The sequence below is a fragment of the Protomyctophum bolini genome (genome assembly GCF_963924005.1).
Source record: "Protomyctophum bolini genome assembly, chromosome: 16".
In the NCBI taxonomy this organism is placed as follows: Eukaryota; Metazoa; Chordata; class Actinopteri; order Myctophiformes; family Myctophidae; genus Protomyctophum; species Protomyctophum bolini.
This window is the reverse complement of record NC_137877.1, coordinates 26,715,108-26,741,206: the sequence shown is the minus strand read 5'-3', so window position 1 is coordinate 26,741,206 and position 26,099 is coordinate 26,715,108. Positions and strand designations below refer to the sequence as shown.

The window sequence follows — 26,099 nt, the reverse complement described above, 5'->3', positions numbered from 1 at the left end:
TAACCAATCACAAACGCACCTGAGCCCAACCTAGTCAAGATACATAGACGCCACAGGGGACACACACTGTGTGTGTGTGTGTGTGTGTGTGTGTGTGTGTGTGTGTGTGTGTGTGTGTGTGTGTGTGTGTGAGTGAGAGAGAGACTAATTGTGATTGCTATTAAGTCCACCTCTCCATGGGTTCATTGCAATGATGAATTGTTTTAATGAATTGTTTTAATGAATGGGTTTGATGAGATGGTTGTCTATCGCTGGTCGCTTTGTCTGTCAGGCTGACCATTATTATTATTGCGACCGTGAAAACCTTATCATAGATTAGATTTAGAAAACCGGACTGACGGGTCTAGAAAACCTGCTAAACCTGTCAGTCACGCTAAAACCTGTCAGTCAGTCCAGTGAGTCCGTCCGTCAGTCATGCCTCGTGACACACTCCATATATGGCTGTCTCCATATATGAAGATCACGATACTAACTGGGCCCTAACTGGGCTGGCCCTTAATAATTAGCACACATTTTACTCTCTACCCGGAAAATGGGGTTCATATACTGTATGGGCATTCCCAGACCTTTTGTTTCAGTGCAACCTCGCACGCCTCACTTCTCGCCCTCAGGGCGTCTTACTGGCTATTATGAGCCTAATAAAGAGGCCTAGGGAGGAAGTGAGGGTCCTTCAAGTCCTTCCTGAGCCATTGTGGGGTCTCCTTGTGGAGCGGAGGGGAACTTGCCCTTTACAGTTTGTGACAAATATTGTGTGCCAGGACAAAAAGCTATTTTATATTACATCTAATCTATGATAAGGCACTGAAACGCAATGGCAATTTCTTTGAGAGACATGAATCACCTCACCCCAAAAATAAAACACAAGAAAAGAAAAACTACATCAAGGTGAATCTCGTTGCTGTCGGGCAAGAAACACATTTCTTTGTTGTAAATGAATGGCCTATTTGATCACACTACAGTGTCCGACAAAAGCAGCAAAAGTAGAAGATCCACAATCTCGAATGTGGCGTGAGCTTGTAGATCTGCTACTTTTGCTGTTTTTGAATTTTAATCCTGGAAGGTAACAGTTTTGGACATATGTGGTTTCCACCCGACAGAGACGATATCTAGGCTCTAAAACCTGTAGATACAACAGCACAGTAAGATCTTGAAAAATTCATTTTCCATTTAACCCATTTAGGCCTGAGATCATTATTCTAAAAATGTCTTTTTGAAAAAGCTATGTTTCTATGTCAGTCGTTCTAAAATAGCAGACCTACCTGTAGATCTGCTATTTTTCAATAGCTAAAGCATAAGGGTTCCCGCCCAAAATGGGTTAAAGGCATGCAGATTTCCCTCGGACCCTGAAGATTGGGGTGAAGCTAGTGTGGAAATCCTTTCGTTACTTTACATGTAGCCTCTAAAAGTCCTTCTCATCTCAGTTTGACCAGATTAACCTTGACATTCCTATTGTCGAGAAAGAAATGCAACACAAAAAAGCAAAAATACCGTATCTGCTGTGCATGACATTGTGAGCTACGTTGATCTGCTATTTTTGCTATTCGTCTTACGATGAAGGATATCCGTCTGAAGTAGTTTAATAACACCTGCTACCATGGCTTACAAAGAATGAAGACTGATCACACCGGCCTAGCTGGTCAATTAACTAGCGGAAAATCACTGCATTGAACTCAGCAGTAGACGTGTCTACTGACCTACCGCAACCATCTCCAGCGCAAAACGTTATATTGTGACATTTTGGAGGGATTCAGTAGGCTGAATTCTGCAGCCAGCGACGATGTGCGTTGTCCGACATTCATAACCATTAACATAACACTAAATCTAACCCTAACTCTAATGATAACCTCAGTCTTAACCGACCACGCAAGTCCCCTAACCTCATATCAGTCTTAACCGACCACACAAGTCCCCTAACCTCATATCAGTCTTAACCGACCACACAAGTCCCCTAACCTCATATCAGTCTTAACCGGCCACGCAAGTCCCCTAACCTCATATCAGTCTTAACCGACCACACAAGTCCCCTAACCTCATATCAGTCTTAACCGGCCACGCAAGTCCCCTAACCTCATATCAGTCTTAACCAGCCACGCAAGTCCCCTAACCTCATATCAGTCTTAACCAGCCACGCAAGTCCCCTAACCTCATATCAGTCTTAACCAGCCACGCAAGTCCCCTAACCTCATATCAGTCTTAACCAGCCACGCAAGTCCCCTAACCTCATATCAGTCTTAACCAGCCACGCAAGTCCCCTAACCTCATATCAGTCTTAACCAGCCACGCAAGTCCCCTAACCTCATATCAGTCTTAACAAGCCACGCAAGTCCCCTAACCTCATATCAGTCTTAACCGGCTGCGTAGATAGCCATAAATAATCAACCGCACATATTGCAGCCTACTGAGATCTTGGTACTGTAGGTCAGTATATCTTGGTACTGTAGGTCAGTATATCTTGGTACTGTAGATCAGTATATCTTGGTACTGTAGGTCAGTATATCTTGGTACTGTAGGTCAGTAGATCTTGGTACTGTAGATCAGTATATCTTGGTACTGTAGGTCAGTATATCTTGGTACTGTAGGTCAGTAGATCTTGGTACTGTAGGTCAGTAGATCTTGGTACTGTAGGTCAGTAGATCTTGGTACTGTAGGTCAGTAGATCTTGGTACTGTAGGTCAGTAGATCCTGGTACTGTAGGTCAGTATATCTTGGTACTGTAGGTCAGTATATCTTGGTACTGTAGGTCAGTAGATCTTGGTACTGTAGGTCAGTAGATCTTGGTACTGTAGGTCAGTAGATCTTGGTACTGTAGGTCAGTAGATCTTGGTACTGTAGGTCAGTAGATCTTGGTACTGTAGGTCAGTAGATCTTGGTACTGTAGGTCAGTAGATCCTGGTACTGTAGGTCAGTAGATCTTGGTACTGTAGGTCAGTAGATCTTGGTACTGTAGGTCAGTATATCTTGGTACTGTAGGTCAGTAGATCTTGGTACTGTAGGTCAGTAGATCTTGGTACTGTAGGTCAGTATATCTTGGTACTGTAGGTCAGTAGATCTTGGTACTGTAGGTCAGTAGATCTTGGTACTGTAGGTCAGTATATCTTGGTACTGTAGGTCAGTAGATCTTGGTACTGTAGGTCAGTAGATCTTGGTACTGTAGGTCAGTAGATCTTGGTACTGTAGGTCAGTAGATCTTGGTACTGTAGGTCAGTAGATATTGGTACTGTAGGTCAGTATATCTTGGTACTGTAGGTCAGTATATCTTGGTACTGTAAGTCAGTAGATCTTGGTACTGTAGGTCAGTATATCTTGGTACTGTAGGTCAGTAGATATTGGTACTGTAGGTCAGTAGATCTTGGTACTGTAGGTCAGTATATCTTGGTACTGTAGGTCAGTAGATCTTGGTACTGTAGGTCAGTATATCTTGGTACTGTAGGTCAGTAGATCTTGGTACTGTAGGTCAGTATATCTTGGTACTGTAGGTCAGTATATCTTGGTACTGTAGGTCAGTAGATCTTGGTACTGTAGGTCAGTAGATCTTGGTACTGTAGGTCAGTAGATCTTGGTACTGTAGGTCAGTAGATCTTGGTACTGTAGGTCAGTATATCTTGGTACTGTAGGTCAGTATATCTTGGTACTGTAGGTCAGTATATCTTGGTACTGTAGGTCAGTATATCTTGGTACTGTAGGTCAGTATATCTTGGTACTGTAGGTCAGTATATCTTGGTACTGTAGGTCAGTAGATCTTGGTACTGTAGGTCAGTAGATCTTGGTACTGTAGGTCAGTAGACTGTCAGTAGATCTTGGTACTGTAGGTCAGTATATCTTGGTACTGTAGGTCAGTAGACTGTCAGTAGATCTTGGTACTGTAGGTCAGTAGATCTTGGTACTGTAGGTCAGTAGATCTTGGTACTGTAGGTCAGTAGATTTTGGTACTGGTACTGTAGGTCAGTATATCTTGGTACTGTAGGTCAGTAGACTGTCAGTATATCTTGGTACTGTAGGTCAGTAGACTGTCAGTATATCTTGGTACTGTAGGTCAGTAGACGGCTACAGAGAGCATGCAATGCTCTGATTAAGCGTGACTTTGTTCCTTTCAATGCATTGATGGCATTCTAAAGGGTGAATTAACACACTGATCTGTCCCACAATTCGCCTCACTGCGGGACGCGGAGACGTTAGAGTTCCCCCGGGCCGTGATGATATCAAGAGACTCCATATCAGTGGCGCTGTGTTGGAAGCAGCCGCCGTGGTTCGGCGAGGCCCGGTCTGGTGAAGATTATGATCTATACGGGAATGACTAATGTAATCACTGAGTGTACGCTCTAAGCTTTATGCCTCACCCCAATCACAGGGATGTTAGGAGGATCATCTCTCATGTCTTTTTTTCTTTTGGAAAGGAAACGCACACACGCACTCACGCACACACAAATACCCCCTGGCACCAAACGGTGAGAAGATTTACATACATTGACAGAGTGAGGCGCCGGTCGGCGAGAGCTTTATAAAGAGTGAACCTGTCCCTGAATGTGTGAGTGATGATAACGGCTTCCTCTAATTGCCTAACCCCCTGCTCGCACTCACACACACGCACTCACACACACACACACACACACACACACACACACACACACACACACACACACACACACACTATATGTACAGTATGTACCTATATATCATATACACACCTACAGTACTGCACAGTGCACACTTACACAGATGCATCAAACTCTACACACACGTGGTCTCTCCACACACACACACACACACACACACACACACACACACACACACACACACACACACACACACACAGACATCATCAGTCCCCTGAGCAGCGACCCCATCATTTCTGCCACTCACCTTGAAGTGGAGGTAAGCGAGAGTGACGGAAGGGAGTGCAAGAGATAAAGAGAGAGAGAGAGACAGAGAGTCACTGCGTACGAGTGAAATGGAGCTTGGGCTGATGTCAGACATGTCTCCGTGACTTCACAGCTCTCTGTGACACACACACACACACACACACACACACACACACACACACACACACACACACACACACACATATATATATAAAGGTTTATTATTATTACAGAAGTGAGGCTGCTGTCTCATTGGGGGGGGGGGGGGTAAATTTGTAGGCGCCATCTGTATCTATAGTTGGCACAATTTAGCAGGCTTAGCCATCGCTGCAATGTTCTTTAATGTTGCCTCCATTAGCGCTGTATGTTCATCATGAATCATGTGGTTGCGCCAACTGCTCAGCACCTTTCCAACGTTAACCCCCTCTACCCAGGTACCCACACACACACATACATGTGCCTGCTTTTTTACACACACACGCACACACATACACACACGCACACGCACACAAACGACAAGCAATGGTTAGCCCTAACGAGAGCATCTGCACACACTACTAATGAGTAGATTAAAGGCAGTGCCACAGCTCCGCACACAGAAAGAGCCTGATCACAGGGGCATGATCTGGGTCAACCACAGAGTAAGACCATTGGTGCTAATGTAACTCTGAGACGACCCAAAGGGTCCATTTGGTTCCTTTTTGAGTTAAATGAACACTCAGGATTTATACATTTCAGCTTCCATCTCTTTCTTCAGTGAAGTATCTGGAACTAAGCACCACAACGACCAACACACCATTCTGTCTCTCTGTCCATCCATCTGTACACTCTCAGGACCCGTTATCAAACTGAGCCTGGTTTCATCGTTGGCGTCAGGGCATCAGTGTGTAACCTAAACCTTCTAACGGTTGCACACTGTATTTTCCATGCAATTATTTTAGACGATTTGTGTAATTTGTACATTCACACAGAATGCAAATATTTTGCAGCGTTAAAGTGTATTTGTAATTTACACGGTACATTTTCCTGAGTGTTCCCACCGCCAGTAGAGGCGTCAACCTTTTGTGCACAAGGCATCAACTATAGCTTATTCACTATTAGGCGAGTACCGGGTATTCTGCATTTTTACAAACTGACAGCAAGTCATTGATTTTCAGCTGGAGACGGGAAGCCAATAATGACAACACGATATTCAAGTTGTTGTTTTGAACTGTTCAAAGTCTTCTAGGATTTGTCACCTGCATTGCAGCGAGGGTTTCTATCGCAACAGGACTAAGCTGTCTGATGGATTGACAGTCTTTATTGACAAAACTAAAAAAATATGAGACAATTTATATAGCCTAAGGGTGTTCCACCTCGCCTCAAGCCTGCGGTAGACTGGTCTGGTGCCTCTCAGAAGCAGGACTGGTAGCAGGTAGAAGGAAGGCACGGGAGCATCTCAGACAGTTTGATAAAATGACAACGTTTCCATGTATCCGTCACATCTTCGTCGTACACACACACACACACACACACACACACACACACACACACACACACACACACGTACGTTGTGGTAAAGTAACATATGTAGGGAAGTGCTTGTTGGTTGAGCAGGAGCAGCGGTTCAGATTGACAGACAGGGTGAAAGTGATTGTTCTCTCCACCAGACCTGAGCCCCGTAATCTGTCTGCGAGGGTCAGGAGACAACCTTTAAACAATTAACCCTATAATCCCCAACGTGCCTTCCTATTACGGACTGCGTGAACGGGTTAAGTAGCAATCCTCTGTTGTGGTAAATTCAAGTGTGAAAGGAAAACTGATTTAATTCACCCACTCATTCCAAAGTCGTCGGGACCTTCAAAAGTCTTGTGTTCCCCATTGGTCTGTTGTCATCCGCATGTTCTGAATTTGAAGTTTTAGATCTCTGCATGACATTTTGACCTGGTATAGGTTTTGGTTTAGGTGTGTGTGTGTGTGTGTGTGGGGCCTATGGTAGGCTATATAGATCTTGGTTTAGGACAGTCAGGTGACAGGCTGCCTTAAAGCTTATTGACATGGTAATCCATAAAACGCTGTGCATGTGTGCATGTGTGTGTGTGTGCATGTGCGTGTGTGTGTGTGTGAGTCCAGCCTAATCATTCACATCGGACTGACAGCAGGTTGCGGTTCAGCAGCCTGTCTGCCAGAGTTCCATTGTTGGGCATAAAGCCAGCTGTCTGGGTTAAGACGGCCGGCTGAAAGGATGAAAGTGAACGAGGCATCCTGCAGGCCTGTGCTTTGAACACCGTAAGCCTGAGAGACAACCAAGAACACAATTATTATTCGACAGGTCATTTTGATTAATTCAATAAATAAGACCTGAGTCCGATTCTAAATCAGTAGTTCTCAAACTTTGTCGTTGTGGAGGAAGGACCTCCAAAATGAGACCAGAAGAGAAGATCCACAATTATTTAAAAGAAAAAACGTTATATATATATATATATATATATATATATATATATATATATATATATATACTGTATATATACTAGGGATGCACCGAAAGGGAAATTCTTGGCCGAAACCGAATACCGAATATAGGAAACAGTTGGCCGAAAACCGAATACCGAATAGCCGAATACATCTTTGTTGTAAAGCTACCTGATTATGGAAAAAGACATGATTATGGCAAAACCTAAACACTTATGGGTCCATTAAAAAAACATCTAATTAATTGGAGGCTTTGTGATTAATTAATCTCAAATAATCACATTTTAATCGCATATCAATAGGCCTATTTGACCTGAGCAGTGAGCTTTTTTTTCTACATAAGCATAGGCAATAAAACAAGTAGTAATAATAATAGTGATAATAATATTATTTATATAATGCTTCTCTGAGTACTTAAAGATACTTTTCAAGGGGAACATGAGAAAACTAATAAAAAACAACTTTATTAGGGAAAAACTAAGACTATGGAATAAAATAAATGAAAGTGGAATGAGATAGATGGGGAAAGTAATATTCTAGAGGTGGGTTTAGCATGTCTCTGAGAAGTGCATAGTTTCGACAGGTCTTCCTGCTGTGGACACTGGACAGTGAAACTAAACACGGGCAGATGCAAGGATAGTCTATCATTCATTTTATAATGGAAATCAGCAACATGTTGATGCAAAGACGTGTAGCTGCTCCAAATGATATTCCCATTCGTCTTTGTGTCTGCCCGTGTAAACCTGGTGTAAACGCAGCATCGAGTGTGAGGTGTTTAGTTGGGGAACGGATGGAAAGTACTATAGTGTTATTAAGGAGGACTCCTTCTATGGACCAGAGCTAAACTAATGTTAGCTCCCATGCTAGCTAGTAGCTACCCTCGTCAGACAACACCACCACCATCCAGATCGGGTGGAAGGCAGCTGCTGATATCACGTTGCTTGTGCCCGTGGATGGGAAATAAGATTTAAAAGGCTATGGAAGCGCGGATGAAAGCACAGATGTGTGCAACAATAAAGTTGTGTCGGACTCGGATCTGTCTGTGCATTCCGTCTGCTGACTGCTGCTCGTGTGTTGTGAGTGACTGTCTTAAAGAGCGTCATAAGCATGCGCCCTTCCTGCGCTGGAAGTAGCAGATCTACAAGTTATCTACCCGTCGCAATGCACAGCGCTTTGGGCTTGTACATCTGTGTTTTTCCCGCAGGTTAGTTGAATTATATCGATTCACAACTTTAGGACCACTACTACTATTCGGTGATATTTTTCGGCTTATTTGAGCCGAAACCGAATAGGCCGAAAATACATTTTTAGCCATTTTTAGCCGAATATTTTCGGTGGCCGAATTTTCGGTGCATCCCTAATATATACATACAGTGTGTATGTATATATATAAATGACATGGATGCCAGTTGTATTGGCTAATGTAAGACCTGTCGGCTCTATTCAGTCAGTCAGTGGTTGGTTCTCAACTCTTGATATAGTTTATTATTGTGCCCAACTTGTGGTGGGGAGACGTGAACATGCTCTGAATCTGTACTGTATCTATGCTACCGTTATGTCTGTGTTGGTGTGTGTTCACGCCTCCTCCTCCTCTCTGTCTCTCTCATTGCTAGTAAGCACCGCAGAAGAACCGGAATAACAATTTCCCTGGGTGTTATATTAGTAGAGGTGATGAATGTGTGTGGGCGTGTATGCGCCTGGGAGGGGGAGAGGTAATACAGCATGTCGTACCTTGGCCTCCCCCCTCTGGGTGTGTCTTTGTTGGTGTGTGTGTGTGTGTGTGTTCTCGTGCACTTGTGTGTGTGTGTGCTCGCGTGCACTTGTGTGTGTGTGTGTGTGAGAGTGTACTTATGTGTGCATTCAGGTGTGATTAATGAGATGTTTGCCCTCCTCCTTTATGAGTGTTCATAAATAAAAAGCAGCAGCCATTATGTTGACCACAACGACGACTATATCGCCCGCGGCTCTCCAGATGGGGTCTCTCTCTCTCTCTCTAGTGCTCTCTATACCTCGCTAGATAGTTTATGCCATGGTCTGTGATGATGTTATCAATTTATCTTCTGCTTTATGTTGATGATGTTCCTTTTTTTGTATTAAAAGAAAAGTGTAGCGAACCACTACCCGAAGTATTTTCCTTTTTATATGGACTCACACAGCCTCAGTATATTAACGGAGTCACTGCCCACCACCACAGAGGGTGTTCCGGGCCTCTTTCGACTTCCTTCACAGGTATTACCGTTTATACTAATTAAGGCTCTGTTCCATTATGGTCAAACAGAGTCATTTTTTTTTTTGGCTTTCGCCTTTATTTTATATTTTTTATGGAGGGACAGACGGTAGGCTGACAGGAAATGGGGAGAGAGATGGGGGGGGGGAGACATGCAGTAAAGGCCGTCGGGATTGGGAGTCGAACCCACGGCACACTGCCATACTGGATTACCAGCCAAGGTGCCTGGACCACTGAGCCATGGCCCATGTCCCTGGCACAACATATTTTTGAGACGGGGGTCCGCAGCCAAGTTCCACATCATTCTGTGGGTCATTGACATGAAAAAGTTTGATTGGGAGAGTGGTAACTGTAGCCAGTGTTTGGAGGATTGTTGAGAACGTGTCCATCTGTAGCGCTGTATGCGTGTCATCTCCATATGGTCCAATATGGACAACAACACTCACACACACATACACACACACACACACACAGCCTCAGGGAACCAATGGTGGATTGTAATTGGTTAACACATAAACACGCACACACGTACGCACGCACACAATGCAACACTGGACATGTGCGTTTTTATTACTATACTTGTGACGACACGTCAGCAGTATAGTAGGGTTACTTTTTTGAGTGCCATTTTTAAAACTCTAACCCTACTTACTACGTATTAATCACAGGCAAAACCAAATTATCCAACCCCACAAACACACATGCACATGCACACATGCCATCTGTTGGACTGCGAGGTAGCAGAAGTTGTCATTTTGTTTTTTGGCTCAGTGACAGTCTTGTCTTGAAGTTCATGAAGATGCTGAGGCAGTTTTACTGCTACAGCTGGTCTGGAATCTGTCTCTGTTCTTTTCCTTTACCAGCATGTCTGTCTGTCTGTCTGTCTGTCTGTCTGTCTGTCTGTCTGTCTGTCTGTCTGTCTGTGTGTCTCTCTCTCTCGTTTTTGCCCTCCCACTGATTGTCTTTGTATCTATGCTGGTCTCTCTCTCTCTCTCTCTCTCTCTCTCTCTCTCTCTCTCTCTCTCTCTCTCTCTCTCTCTCTCTCTCTCTCTCTCTCTCTTTGCCTCTCTCTCTCTCTTCCCATCTGTCTGTAACAGTGTCTTGTGATGCTGTACTGCAGAGGTGAGTTGACCAGGGATCAATAGAGGGTCAACACACACGCGCGCATGCTCGCACAAAGTGCTGAGCAGGAAATGTGCGTTCATCCGTATTCTCCGCCCGGAGACTTTACCATTCCAGGTATGGATTTCCTGTGGTGACGGATCAATGTCATCTAGCAGAGAGGTCATGGTCAGAGCTCGGTGTGTGTCTGCGGGTGAATCTCTGCATATCTACCTGTCCATCTGTGTGTGTGTGTCTTTATCTGTATGTGCACTTAACCCACCGTGTGTGTGTGTGTGTGTGTGTGTGTGTGTGTGTGTGTGTGTGTGTGTCTTGGTGCAGCCTTGTGATGATTGTAATCCTGTGAATGGAGCGCAACATGTACTGTATGTACAACCCTTTGTGCCACACACACAACAGTGGCTCAGGACGTTGACCGGTCTCTTCGGAATTTGACGTTTTATTATTATTATTAATATGCTAGCGAGCCTTTACCCGTTCCGTTCTGTACAAAAACTGGGAGGAATAATGTTGCTTGCTTACCTCGCTATGATTACGATAAAGTTGGTGAATAATCCCTCACGTTCATATTTTGAACGAGAGGCATGTTGAAGTCAGAAAGGAAAAGCCTAGTATATCCATCTGGTCAAAACCACAGAGGGCTCCCTAGATTAGGAGATAGATAGGAGGCATTCTTTCTGAGCCGTAAACGGGGACGTGAACGGCAACGCGTATGAGCAAACGGCAAGGAGTATGGTGCAGAAGGAGAGGCCAACCCCCCAAAGAACCCTCTTGTTTGATATCAGTGAAAATGCGCTAGGACGTGTGTAACTGTGTACACATCCTCGCAATCCATCGGTTGGATTAGCTAGGACGGCTCCAGACGGGTTGGTTAACAGTCACTCTACACAGTACACACACACGCACGAGTGTTCGTTAAAGGACCCACCGGTTTAATTCCAATCCACAAAGACGCTGTGAGAAAGACGCAACACAAAAACGTTATTTTATGGCTCAGTCAGCAGGGGAGTAACGATCGATGACCTGCAGCTGATAGAAGGGGACTACAGTGGCCATACAGTATATAGTTTAGTGCCTGTCGGTCAATATTACAAGTAATTTAACAGAGATATAGTTAACGGAAATCCAACACACATTACCTTAATGGATGTGCGACAGGTTCCTAGTACTGTACTGTTGGGAGGAGTGGACTTGGCCCCGGATTCTGTCCCCAACTGCAGATTTGCTGATGATGTCGTTTACTTTGCATTTCTGGAGCCAAAGAGTCAACTTTATATTCTGCTCTCTGTCCTAATGTCCCACATACTGTTGACTATGGAGAATAGTAATTTATGCAAGAAGACAAACAAGGACAATTGCTACTCGTGTGTGTGTGTGTGTGTGTGTGCGCGCGCGTGTGTGTGCCAACTTTGTGTATGTGAATTTACATACTTCTGTGTGTGTATGTGTGCGCGCGCGTGTGTGTGTTCACACTCCTTGACTGACGGGTAAGGTCAAGCCACCGCGCGTGTGTGTGACTGTGTGCGGCCGTGAGTGTTAATGAAGACGGGAGTGGAGACAAAGTCAACATTTGGAAGGATGAGAGCGACTCGCATCAATTCTCATGGCTTCATGTAATTGCACATTATGCACAGTGCACCCGTGTGGCAGTGCTGCGTTCACACCAGCAGATGCAAACGGTACCAAGATGCAAAGCTGCACAGTGTGTATCTGTATAGCTTTGCATCTGGAGTTGAAACCAGCTCATCTTTTTATAGCTTTGTATCTTTTTGCAAGCAGCTACGAACGTCGGGTGTATCTTTGTATCTTCATGTCACTGGCTTCCATTGAAAACGTAGACCAGTGGTTACTTTTATTTTGACCTGACAGATGGAGCGAGCGAGAGAAAGAGATGGAGGGCTCGATTCATTGATTGACTAAGTGATAGATTTTTTTTCTTGAATCCTCATTGAAAAAATGCATATCACTGTCGGGCAGAAAGCCCTCATCTCCATATTCAAAATGCATATCACTGTCGGGCAGAAACCCCTCATCTCCATATTCATATCACTGTCGGGCAGAAACCCCTCATCTCCATATTCATATCACTGTCGGGCAGAAACCCCTCATCTCCATATTCATATCACTGTCGGGCAGAAACCCCTCATCTCCATATTCATATCACTGTCGGGCAGAAACCCCTCATCTCCATATTCATATCACTGTCGGGCAGAAACCCCTCATCTCCATATTCATATCACTGTGGGGCAGAAACCCCTCATCTCCATATCACTGTCGGGCAGAAACCCCTCATCTCCATATTCATATCACTGTGGGGCAGAAACCCCTCATCTCCATATTCATATCACTGTGGGGCAGAAACCCCTCATCTCCATATCACTGTCGGGCAGAAACCCCTCATCTCCATATTCATATCACTGTCGGGCAGAAACCCCTCATCTCCATATTCAAAATGTGTGTTTCTTCATAAATGAACGCCCTACTTGATCATACTCTACAGCGTCACACTAAAGCATCAAAAGTCACGCCGCGTTTCGAGCTTGAAAATATGCTACTTTAGAATGTTTATCCTAAAAAGTAACAGTTTTGGACATGAGGTTTCCATCCGACAGAGATGATGTGCATGAACATAATGTACATATCTGTCAAAAGCAGATATGTAGCATGTGGTCCTTTGAGTGTAAGCGTGCACTGCCTGTACACACAGAGTCTGACTGCCACGTCTGGCGGTGGGGTATAGCAGAGACCATTATTACAGAAATAGAGTCTGACTGCCACGTCTGGCGGTGGGGTATAGCAGAGACCATTATTACAGAAATAGAGTCTGACTGCCACGTCTGGCGGTGGGGTATAGCAGAGACCATTATTACAGAAATACAGTCTGACTGCCACGTCTGGCGGTGGGGTATAGCAGAGACCATTATTACAGAAATACAGTCTGACTGCCACGTCTGGCGGTGGGGTATAGCAGAGACCATTATTACAGAAATACAGTCTGACTGCCACGTCTGGCGGTGGGGTATAGCAGAGACCATTATTACAGAAATACAGTCTGACTGCCACGTCTGGCGGTGGGGTATAGCAGAGACCATTATTACACGTCTCGCGGTGGGGTATAGTAGAAGACAACGAAGACAAAGTGTATGGAACCTGGTGGGTTTGTTTCAATGAGCTGCAGTACCCAGAACGTAGAGCTAGGTGGTGCCGTCATTCTATGTGTGTGTGTGTGTGTGTGTGTGTGTGTGTGTGTGCTAAGCCAGAGATATGTCTTGTGTCTGTCTTTTATTACCAGACTGCTCTTGATTCTTTCATTCTTTCTTCAGGGGTTTTCCTGTTATGAGACTCTCTAGACACATGAATGTAGGGTGAAGGAAAGAGTGGTAATATATAAAAGGAAAAAAGTGTGTGTGTGTGTGTGTGTGTGTGTGTGTGTGTGTGTGTGTGTGTGTGTGTGTGTGTGTGTGTGTGTGTGTGTGTGTGTGTGTGCGCGTGCGCAAGAGATAATGATGTGGTAGATAATTTGATACACAATCCTCCGTGATCATTAATTCATTGATTGGTTGAATACTTTATTGACAGTTTAAAACAGCAATACGCTGCAAGACAAACAATACAAAAATCTCCCTTTTGTGAAGTGAGGATCGCCCACTGTATTTATATCGGCCATATGACGTCTTACGTCGTCATTTAGGGCCCTAAACAAACTTCATAGACTTGGCTGGCATAAGTGCTCTAAACCAATCAAGTAATCTTCAAAAGCCATGCATTGGAGGGTCTAGCGCCCGCCCAAAAAACAAACACATACATGTATAAAAATCACACCTGTGTGAAGTGAGGGGCACTCGTACATCATTATACATCAGTTCAGTATGACGTAAAATATACACTATGCCCATTTTCTCAGACACTAAGACATAACATTGTCCGTCATTGTCAATGGGAATTTAATGTTTGTGTAGGATGGAAATCTACACCAATAGCTGAATATAGGAGGGGCTAGCGCCCCTCAAAAGTAAAACTGTGCAGTTAAAACAAATGATGAACATGATAACTTCAAAAAGTAGATGGCGGACCATTTATTGGAACAGCTGGAAGATGTCATTCATAGCTGTTGTAAAGCTCACTGAAGGAGTGATTCGTTTTCAGCCCTGAGGGCAAGCTAGTTGGAGAACACGTTTTAACTAGGACCAATTACTGTTTGAGTAAAGCCATGATTTGGGCCATGTTCAGGGCTGCTGGTAGAATATTCCACCGCGTTGTATAGGAAGCAAGGTCAGAGTTTCTCCCCCCTGGTGGAGTACTGTACCTATGAGCACCACGTACTCTGGAGAGGTCAGTTTCTCCCCCCTGGTGGAGTACTGTACCTACAGTATGAGCACCACGTACTCTGGAGAGGTCAGAGTTTTTCCCCCCTGGTGGAGTACTGTACCTATGAGCACCACGTACTCTGGAGAGGTCAGTTTCTCCCCCCTGGTGGAGTACTGTACCTACAGTATGAGCACCACGTACTCTGGAGAGCTAGTTGGACAGGTACGTGGGGATTGGTCCTTTGACGCTCTTGAATACCAACCAGACCCATTCAGAGGTGGGATTGATTGATTGATTGAAATATTTATTAACAGTTTGCAGAACATTACAGTACATTTCAATCACAAACTCAATACAAAGACTGTTAACTGTGAGTGGACGACCCAATTAAGCATTACACTTGTTTACAACAGGGTCCACCATATACTCTCACCATATACTCTTTCATCATCAGATTGTACTAAATGGAATCAGAATCAGTCTTTATTGTCACACTTTATTGCAGGCTCATCATTGCAGTTAAAACGGATCGAGAGAAGAGAGGAGCATGAAGTGCATAATAATATGACAGTTGTGAGTGCATAATAAATAGGGCCAAGTATAACCAATAATAATAACCAATTTTGATTAATTGTACACTCACAGGAAGATATATAAGATAATCCTATCTGATAAAGATAAAGACTACACTACATGTTTGGTTACATGTACATGTTTGGTTGCACTCTCAGAATTAAAAGTCTAGCTCTCTCTCTCTCGCTGGATAGATAAAACACTGACGATTTTATTTTGTAAACGATTTTTAACCCTCACAACTATTTTTGTAGCCTTGGAGGCAGACCATTTCGGGTTCATGATCCGGTCCGGAGTGGATGATAATTTACGTCATGTTGTATTCTGGTTTGTAGTCATCTGGCCGGAACCCCCAAACCAGAATCAGAATGACCCAAAATATTTACCAGCGATCAATGGCATCATTTTAGGGTCTATCCAATAAAAGCCTTGATGTGGCGTATGGTTTCTTCAAGTACTTATTGGGATAGTTTGTTTGGTATATCCATCTTATCCCAACTCGTAGCGACTGGCGAGACTAAAAACAAACAGGGGAGACCAAAACAAAGCGACGCTGGGAATATGTATATTTTTATTTTATTTTTTATCATCCGGTCTAAAGTGGCCGAGACCGGATCACACAGGCACATTTAGGAACACAGACCAGGCTTTCCCCCCGAGGTGGAAAGTCTGATGACGAGAGGTTGCTAGTTTTGATCTCGGACATAAACATTACCATGCATCTCAAACCTTTTACCTAATACCTGTAGTTAGGGCGCTTCTAGTTTGGTTCTGGCTGTTTGCAAAATGTTGGTTCTGGAGCTAATAAAAATACAGTGGGTACAGTTTGTATCTCTGTGGGCAAAAAAGCTATTGGTTATTGTACTGACAAGTCCTCATCGGGAGGCTGTGTGTGTGTGATGACCTTTGGTTTTAGTATGCTGGTACGGCTCAAATGATAGAGTGGTCACTGCTAAGGCTTTTGCTGACTGTGAGAGATGTCAAGACGCACGCACACACACACACACACACACACACACACACACACACACACACACACACACACACACACACACACACACACACACACACTTCATAGATCTTTTATGGTAAGTGGCAGTGAGTGGAAATCGAAGTGTAGCAGTGCATGGATACCTTAAGCATATTTAAAGAGAGTTCTCCGTGTGCGTGTGTGCGTGTGAGCACGTGTGTGTGTGTGCTACCTGGATAGTTGTGCATTTGGCTGATTGGAACCTTTCATTGATCTGCTCTAGACTAATCAATCAGGCTCTAATCGATCTGATTAGGAAGAGGATCATATGAGTATAAATGGAGGCTGTTCGGTTTGTCACGCACGGGGGTGTGTGTGTGTGTGTGTGTGTGTGTGTGTGTGTGTGCATGTGTGTGTGCATAATGTGCATGTACAGTATGCATCATGCTTGACATTGATTTTCCATAGCGTAGTCCATCACAACCTTTTCATAAAACACATTGAGTCTATGCAGGAAAATGTGTGTGTGCTCACGCACCGTGACGCACACACCTGTTCTCTTCCAACCTCCACGTATCCCCTGCTAACCTCTATAAACCTTGAATTGATCAGGCCACATCAATGAAAGAGAGAGGGAGTTAAGAAGAGGTGAGGTGAGAGAAATACACGAGAGTGGAGATGTTTGAGAAGTGTTTAAGCATTTAGCCTTGAGGTGGGTCAATATGGTGAGCTTTGTAAGACACTGTAGCTGAGAATAGGAATATTCATTCAACCCATCAAGACAAATGCCTTCTAAATCAGTAGTTGAATCATTTGAAGCATTTCCCAAATGCCTGCGGTGGAGCAGGTCGGACATCAACTTGACGTAGTCACAGACGCAACGTGCTCAGGTGGCATTGGAGGCCAGCCAGTCATGCCAATCATGAAAGTCTCGCCACTACATCACCACTAGTCCTCTGGGTGTTTGTCGACAGCTGGCTTTTAAAGCCACCTGTAAAAAATAAATTAATAAATCAGAGTTTACTAAAGTAGCAAGTAGGCACAATCTAGTACATGAAAGATAGCGATGCATCTTTGATCCATGTCTCAGATGTCTTGTTTTCAGACTCGCCAAAACTATCTTGACATTTTGGGTTTTTTCTCAGGATGGCTCAATGAAAGGAAGTGAGAGACGTTAAGAGACAGGTACCTATTTCATCACAGCAGAAGAAGGTGGAGAGACAGACTGCTGACTTACTTTTGCAATTAATTGCAATTTACCACAGTTATCTCTTGATTCTCTGGATTTTACTTTCATGAAAAAAGCTGAAGGCCTTTTTTTAAACTGTACAGCATGTCTGTCAGTATTCCAATGATGATTTTCTCTCTTATTATTGTCTTTTATGCACTCAATTGCGTCATATTCTTTGTCTGTCTGTCTTTCTGTCTGTCTGTCTGTCTGTTTCTCTTAGCCTCGATACCCAGGCTTTCATTTCGTCTGCGCGAAAGATAGTTTCTCTCAGTCTCTCTTTGTGTTTCCTGTCACATAGAGTAGAGATAAAGGCATCTTCTTTCTCATCTGTCTCTGGTCGCTTTTCACCTGTACTTAACTTCCTAAGAGCGTCTTGCGTTTTGTGTCCAGCGTCTACCCACTTTTTCAGTTCTCTTTCTGTCTGGCCATCACTCCCTCTCCTCTCACCCCATCTCTTCATTTCTCTCTCTGACGCACATACGTACACGCTTATGTGTGCAACCATCCATTTATTCATTTGTAATTGTAATGTTACTGTGTAGCGTTCAGCATTGAGCAGCATGCTAACCCTCAGCAGGCTGGTATTCAGTGTTCAGATCAATGCCTTCCGCTGAGAGGAGAGGAGAGGAGAGGAGAGGAGAGGAGAGGAGAGGAGAGGAGAGGGGAGGAGAGGGGAGGAGAGGGGAGGGGGGGGGAGGGGGGGGGAGGGGAGGGGTACGTGTCGAGTGAGAGAGAACGGAAGAAAGTCATGTCGTCAGAGACCAAAATGTGAGAGATGAAACGGGCAGATGGATCAAAAGAGTGTGACAGAACAGGAGAGAGTGTGAGATGATGGCGGAGGGAGAGAGAGAGAGAGGAGGGCGTGCGGCGACTGGCAGCGGACGGACAGAACAGTTGGTGAGACAGAAGGGGGTGGGAGGGGCCAGATAAGGTGTGATCTTCTGGAACTCGATGTGTGCGGCTGCACTCTGTCTGTGTGCTCGACTATACTGGAACAAATGCATGCAGTACATACAGTACATGCACGCACACAGTCCACTCGCGCTTTAACCACATGAACCCCTAGCGTCCCTGTTCTGGAGTGAAGAGATTTGGTGTGGAGGGGAAAACAAAAATCATGGGGACTTATAACCTGTAGACCCTGTACAGCAGTGGTTCCCAAACAAGGACCCCCATAAGGACACTCATTAGAATAGATATGCCAGGGACCCCCATAAGAGAAGATTTCTTTACGGCTCCAGCAGTGATGTTCAACTATTTTAATTTCAAGGACCCCCCAGATTGATATGCAACAGACTACGGCCATTTAATGGCATTTCTATTGTGAAATGAGATTGTAAAATCAATGTTATTTTAACTCTTAGAGTTACAGACCCATAAGGGTCCATTTGGTTCCAAACTATGATTTAGCTGGAGACCCCCTGGAACCCCCTCAAGGACCCCAATGCTGTACAGCACTTTGGTCTATTTCTATTGTTGTAAATGTGCTTTATGAATACATTTTGATTTGACTATGGGACTACAGTCAAAGTATACAGGGTTTAAGTGGTATACTAACCATAATCGGGTGACATGATGAGGCCTTATTAGTGTTGTGAAACGATCACATTTCAACAACTTTGGAGTAAAGCTGCGTTCACACCTGAATGTATAAATGTGCCTCGGTTCGTCCCGTTTGTACCGCGGCAGGTCGCGCCGTGCCCGTTTGCATTGACGTTGTATGTAATCGCGCCGCTCTAACCATCCAAGTCTGAACGCACCTTACCCTCAGCGGGTAAATGGGGCTGGTCAAGGTCTCAGGTTCCAACTCCGATATTTTAGATTTTCCCTCCCGGACCCCCGTGGGGTTTAAGAGGTTAAGAGGATACAAGAACAGGAAGATCCAGGATGAATAGGTGAACTGTAGCATGCATCCGCATGACAGTTGCACAGTTCTACTGTTTTTCATTGTTGGTTCCAATAATGAGTTGTGTGTTGGGGAATGCCTGTCTACACTGTTTTCATTTCTATTTATTGTTTGCCTTCATGCGCAGAAATCAGTGCCAGTGTATCGGAGTGCAATGAATAATGTTGTGTTGGTTGTCATGTACTGTTTGTTCATCTGTGTGTGTGTGTGTGCACACGCGCGTGTGTTTGTGGGGTGTGTTTCTGTTTATCAGGAAGCCTCTGGCGTTACTGGCAAAGTCCCCTTTATTTTCTCCTGGCTTCTATAGACACACACACGTGCGCGTGCACACACACACACACACACGCCGGTCTATTCAGCTTCGGCGTGGAGGCCCCTAGAACAGTATGTTGACAAGCCGTGTGCTATGCACCTCTAAACGCAGACTCAGTGCAATGCTCAATAGACAGGGATTCCACTATATAACGCAGCTAAAGCTAGCTCGTCGCCACACACACACACACACACATATACACACACACACACAGACACACACACAAACACACACAAACACACACACACACACACACACACACACACACACACACACACACATGCATACAAACACAGCACAGCAAGAGCAGACACGAATGGAGGCAGAAGTCAGACGCTAGGCACACACACATACACACCGTCGCAGCGATGCTGGGCTCCTTGGACGTCCTCTATAGCGTTCTCATCCACAAGGTAACGCACGGCTAAATGGCAGTGGTAGAAATACTCTGTTGCAAGTAAATGTAAAACTTTCTAAACGTAGAAGTTACTCATCGTGCAGAATGTCTCATTTAAAGTTTTGAAAAATAAAACAATATTTTCAAATGACCAAATGTATTTTCGGGCTGAAGTGGATAATAATGTTTTGTAATAATAATCAAAATCTACAAACTAACTAGTAACTACAGTTTTTAAATAATTGTACAATAAAAGTAAAAGTACAATATTTGGATCTGAGATGTAGTGGAGTAGAGGTAACCGTATTGGAAATTGTAAATACTCAAGTGGAAATATCTCACAATTGTACTTAAGTAAATGTACTTAGTTACTTTCCACCACTGGAAAGGAATAGGAACACAAGACATGTCCTTTTCACATGGTTTATTTACCTCTGACGGACAGCGGACGTGTTTCGGCCTAACAGGCCTTCCTCAGCGGTTCCTGGCTATTCCTTTATTTCCATGTTTACCTCTGAGCCTTGCATCCACAGTATAAGTTCCATGTTTACCTCTGAGCCTTGCATCCACAGTATAAGTTGCATGTTTACCTCTGAGCCTTGCATCCACAGTATAAGTTCCATGTTTACCTTTGAGCCTTGCATCCACAGTATAAGACTACTAATTTGGAGTGTTGCTGGTTTTCTGTCTTTGCAGTTTCTGTTCCTCTCGACGCAAAACTAAAGCCTGGCGTGTGCTTCATCGCACAACGGCATCACTCGCCGAAAATAGCCGCTCTACAAGCTTGTAGATGGTCCTCTTTTTGGGTCCACACGGCGCTGCTGTACAACATCTTATATAAATGAAGCATAAGAGAACATTGAATATCTTTTCTGCACAATGCACGGCCATTTAATGTGGACTGAGGAGCCACCGGGTTTCATTGTGTATTGAGCGAATGGATTTATGTATTTATGTTGTGTCTGACATTCGGTTCGAGGTCTTTAGATGTGAAAATGGGGTTGCGCTGGCTTGGATACCCCCCCCCCCCCTTCTCTCTCGCTCGCCATCACAATGTGATGCATTGTGAGCTTGTAGATGAGCAATCTTTGCTATTCAACGTACAACACAAGTGTAGAGGGCTTAAGTGGTTACCAGCACCTCACATTGTCTGGAAGAGCAAGACAGAACCCGTTGTGTTTCTCTCTCTCTCCAGCTGATGGCGGTGTATGAGGAACAGGAAGCCCAGCAGAGGGGCGGAGCAGGCACAAGCCCAGCCCCCAGCCCAGAACTCTACCAATCGGAGCTGTCCGTCTTCCAGCCAATCAGAGGAGGGGAGATTGAGGTCAACTCTTCCGCTCTCAAATCCAGTGAGTATCCGTACTATATATTATGTCTCTTTAAGTGTCTTTTTTTAATCTAGGTATTTGTTTTATTTTAAAATGATGAACAATATATTGCGGGAAGTGTTTGACCTCTAAAATAAATAAAAGAAGAATAAATCTGCTTCAGATAAAGTGTGTGATGTGAAATTAAATTATCGATTGGTTCCAGATGTAGCACTTTGATCAAAGTCATGACATGAGCTGTGACTCAGTGCTCTCTGGAGAATGAACTCTGACCTTGACCTCAGTTAGGCTCTGGGATGTATCACGGTACTCCGCTAGTGCTCCATAATTTTATTAAGGTGGTGTTGAACTTCGGTAGAACCTTGGGGTTGTATAGAAGATCATTCACTGTTATTGTATGCCGTAATGGGTCTCCAATTACAGTTTTCTATATGAACAAAGCTGATTAGTTAGTTATAAAATACCAATACAAATAAATGAGTCCTGGAACTTTGCTCGCATTACACCAACAATGGTGAACTATCGATTTCTGTATTAGAGTAGCTTGAAAATGGAGAAATGACTGGTCATCAACATTTTTAAAGATTTTTACATTGTGATTACGAGCTGTGCGTAAGTTTATCTCCTGTAGTCAGCACTCGGCACCTCCCCACTATTGTGGGTGTGCGCTCCTACCTCTTTGTATTAGAGCGCTAACATCAAGGGTAGTATAACATGAATACAGCCATTTCATGTTCCCAAAACTATGTTCCAGGACTTGCTGTATTTCGTACTGGCAGCATCCACTTTGTTACCATAAATGCATTTTTCTAAGCCTTTCTCACTATACAATGACAGTGAATAGCACCACTATTAAGCCAAGCGATGCAATGTGCCACATTGCTATATTAGCTATCTTGGGATATTCGCAAACATTTTTGAGGATTTATGAGCAATTAACCCCCTTGCCGCGATTGCCGAAGGTCTTCGGCAATTGAAGCCTAATTTTGATATTAACACTTGCCGCCATTGCCGTAGCCCTTCGGCAATTGCGCTTTTATAGTGCATTTGATCGATCGAGCCATAATGCTACTTACGTTAGCCGGTTAGCTAGCTGTGTTGTTAGCACAGCACTGGATCGTTCATCTTAGATCGACGTCGCCATAAGAATCCATTCTATCCGTTTCTTTCAATGGCCTGTATCTCCTATTCCTTGTCCCAGATGGCATTTTTGGTCAAAACAGCGTTTCTTTGACGGCACGAGCCGACGTTGTGGAGGGCTATAGTGTACCGGCATGATCCGATCATGTAAACAAAGGTTGTCTTGGCAACGTAAAGCTGGCAGGGATAAGCCCACTTCCGGTTGAGGCAAAATGTGGCTTTTCAAAATAAGAGCTCAAATTTAAAAAAATGCTGGCGTGAATTAGGTCCTAATTTCTCAATAAATGGTGGCAGTAAATGAGTTAATTGCATGGCACTAATTTTACAGACAAGTGAGACAACCCATCTTACTGCAGGTTCCCGGGAAGGATTAAGGATTCATTCCGATAAATGTGTACTCACCAAAAAACATGTGACGAGGCAAGAAGTGACAGAATTACTAACTTCATTACAGAAATGGTATAGTCCTGGATATTCGTATACAAAGAATACAAATAAAATCTTCATTCTATTTTAGCACAGCAAGGAGTAAACGAGACATTTCAGCCACTGGCTGAATCAACGTCTCGGATGTGCCGCCATTTTCCATTGTTGGAAATGATAGATTCATTGTCCTCAAACTAACCATGATTGCGTGTCTGATATCAGACATTTTATATTTATTCATTATTTTTTATTTATTTATGTGCACAAGAGATTATGATTAATGTATTTTACCAACTGGCACAATGACATAATAGAATCTGAATCAAATTATTTTGGGGATATCATTTTTACGTAGAGGTCAACTCAAGATATTCACAATGAGCTATTTTGGACCCTGAATCTGGCAACGTGGAGTCCCTAGTTGTCAAGTGTGGTGCTTCATCCTGAAAAAAAAGACCAAAGGGGAAGATAAAACAAGTAGACGAGTGCTCGCTCAGGAATTAGAATGTGTGTTCAATTAGAAAACATGTTGATTTCTTGCATCCCCAATGGCCACCTCATCATTGTGTCAACCTTGGGAGTATGCATCTGTGAGGACAGGCCAGATCACAACGTATTAACTTTGACAACTTTGGCCTCTAGATTTCTGACCTCGCTGGCCTCCGGGGAGCAAACAAACATTGATTCACAGCAGTGATTCTCTCACAGTGCTGGGTGGGGCTGACGTGGAGGTGCATGGCCTGCTATGTTATCTCATAGTTTTCCACTCTTTCTTTTAAAAACTTAAACTTGAACCTGTCGACGCAACACATTGTGAGCTTGTAGCTATTTTCTGAAGTTACAGTATTCAGTGTAGAGGAAAAACAGCAGGGAGCCTAGTATAGAACCCTTGGGAATCTGGTCAACTAAGTACGGTATAGAGTTCAAGTTGTTAAGCAGGAGGTTGGCACATGGTAGCGATGCGCAAATCTGTGAGCTTGCAAATAGGTTATCTTCGGCGAAGATCCTTTTTATTGTCGATGGAAAAACACCAGGAGGGGGTAGTATAGACCCCTGGGGGACTTCGGTTCAACTAAGTATACTGTGTAGGGTTTAATTGGCTAAGGGGACTAAACTGTGAAAGCAAGGAAAAGATACACAGCACTATTATAAACACAAAAAGATAAACTATTGACATCCACACCTTACATTTAACATTAAAACATAATATTACTGATTTGTTTTGGTTTTGGATATATTAGCTATATTGTGTTTTCGGTGTACAGTATGATGATGTTAAACGTTACTGTGAACTGCCAATTAACCATGAACCCTAGCTTCCCTATTCTGACCTGTCATAGTAGGTGAACATTTGACAAAAACAATCATCTAAGGCTAAGCTATATAGCTTGCTGCTTAGCAGAAATGGAAATAAAAAAATACTTTTTAACTTCCTGGTGGTGTAGTTCCAGACTATATACTAGCATTCGGTGATTGTGGAATAGTTGTCTGGTATACGAGAGACTATATTGCATAGTACAGTAGAGAAACGGGAAACAGTTCGAGAGAGAGACGGGGAGTGACACCCAGCAAAGGTTGTCGGGCTCGGGCATCGAACCCGCGACTTGGTGTCAGGCCACATTAGAGCTTATGTGAGGTATGCACCTCAACCACTAGACTAGAGCAACCGGCTCCCCTCCGTCGAAACATGATTTACTCTGGGCTGGAATTGAAGAGGAGAAAAGGCAATGAAATGAGAAGAGACAGAAGAAAGGAAAGCGAAGGCGGGAGAGAGGAAGTGTATGTGTTCTGTCAGGCTGTGGAATGAACTCTGATGTCTCTGTCTGGTTCCTGTTACCTGGACTAGATAGATCATCTCTCTCTTCTTTCTCTCTCTCTCTCTCTCTCTCTCTCTCTCTCTCTCTCTCTGTCTCTCTCTTTCTCTCTCTCTCGCTCTGCCTTATGTCAGGTCAAGTGCCTGTTGTAGATGTGCGTGTGAGAGGGCCTACAGTCGTGGTAACTTGGTCCAAACTTCACTTCACCTTAAACATAACAAACCGTACAGATGATGAATTACAGTACATGCGTGCAGCGTACACCCATACTGTAGCCCAATATTCTGCATCTCGTATACAGTATGTATATATCATTACCCCTGCATGGTAGATTGGAGTTATGTCTGTTCCCTGTGTCTTTTAAGGCTCTGTGATCATAAACAGGCTCTATACTGTCCATCCGACTGGAGCGCTCGGCATGCAAGGCATATTGTACACTGAGTGCAACGGTTAAATTTAAATAAACTGAGCCTGTCTAAACATAAGCCTGAGTAGACAATATAATGACCCAAAACATTTTGTAAGTGAAATATCCCTTTAATATAGTCTTTGACTTTTGTGATTAAGTATCAAGGCTAAATACCAAATCTATTACATTAAATAATGGCTTTTTTTCATTTCCGTGATTAATGCAACAGTCATGTCCATATCAGGCTTTAGGCTATATTGCTTTGGGCATATCAGGGCATAAGCCAAGTGGTTCATTAGTCTATTAGTGATTACTAAAAAGCATGCACGCACGCACATGCACACGCACAATTGGAGTTGGGAAAAATGTCCTAAGTGATTATTGTTCATCTTTAAAATGCATAGATTTATACTGTAATCTGCTAAATGTTCTTGTCGTGGGGATCCTGGGACTAAGGCTTTTCTAAAATCCAGACTAAGGCATAATCTGAGTCTAATCCATAAAGGTAGTTATACTGTAGCACGAATGAGTAGCATTAAAAGACCATACGTGGTCTGGCACTGCGTATGGTCTGGCTACTTTTGGTGAATGTTCCCCCTAGAATAGGAATACTGGGGTTTAAGTG

General features: G+C 43.7%; 1 protein-coding gene across 9 annotated transcripts in view; it reads left to right on the top strand.

The window, feature by feature from the left end:
• LOC308331256 (partitioning defective 3 homolog B-like) overlaps positions 1–26,099 on the top strand; it is a 333,652-nt gene that overhangs the window by 39,413 nt on the left and 268,140 nt on the right. For all 9 annotated transcript variants that reach the window (XR_013965561.1, XR_013965562.1, XR_013965563.1 and 6 more), the window contains one exon: positions 21,553–21,706. Coding sequence is in view for 2 of the 9 variants with exons in the window: in XM_080786585.1 (XP_080642711.1) it covers positions 21,553–21,706 (154 nt within the window). In the remaining 7 variants the exon portion in view is untranslated. The remainder of the gene's footprint in view (positions 1–21,552; positions 21,707–26,099) is intronic.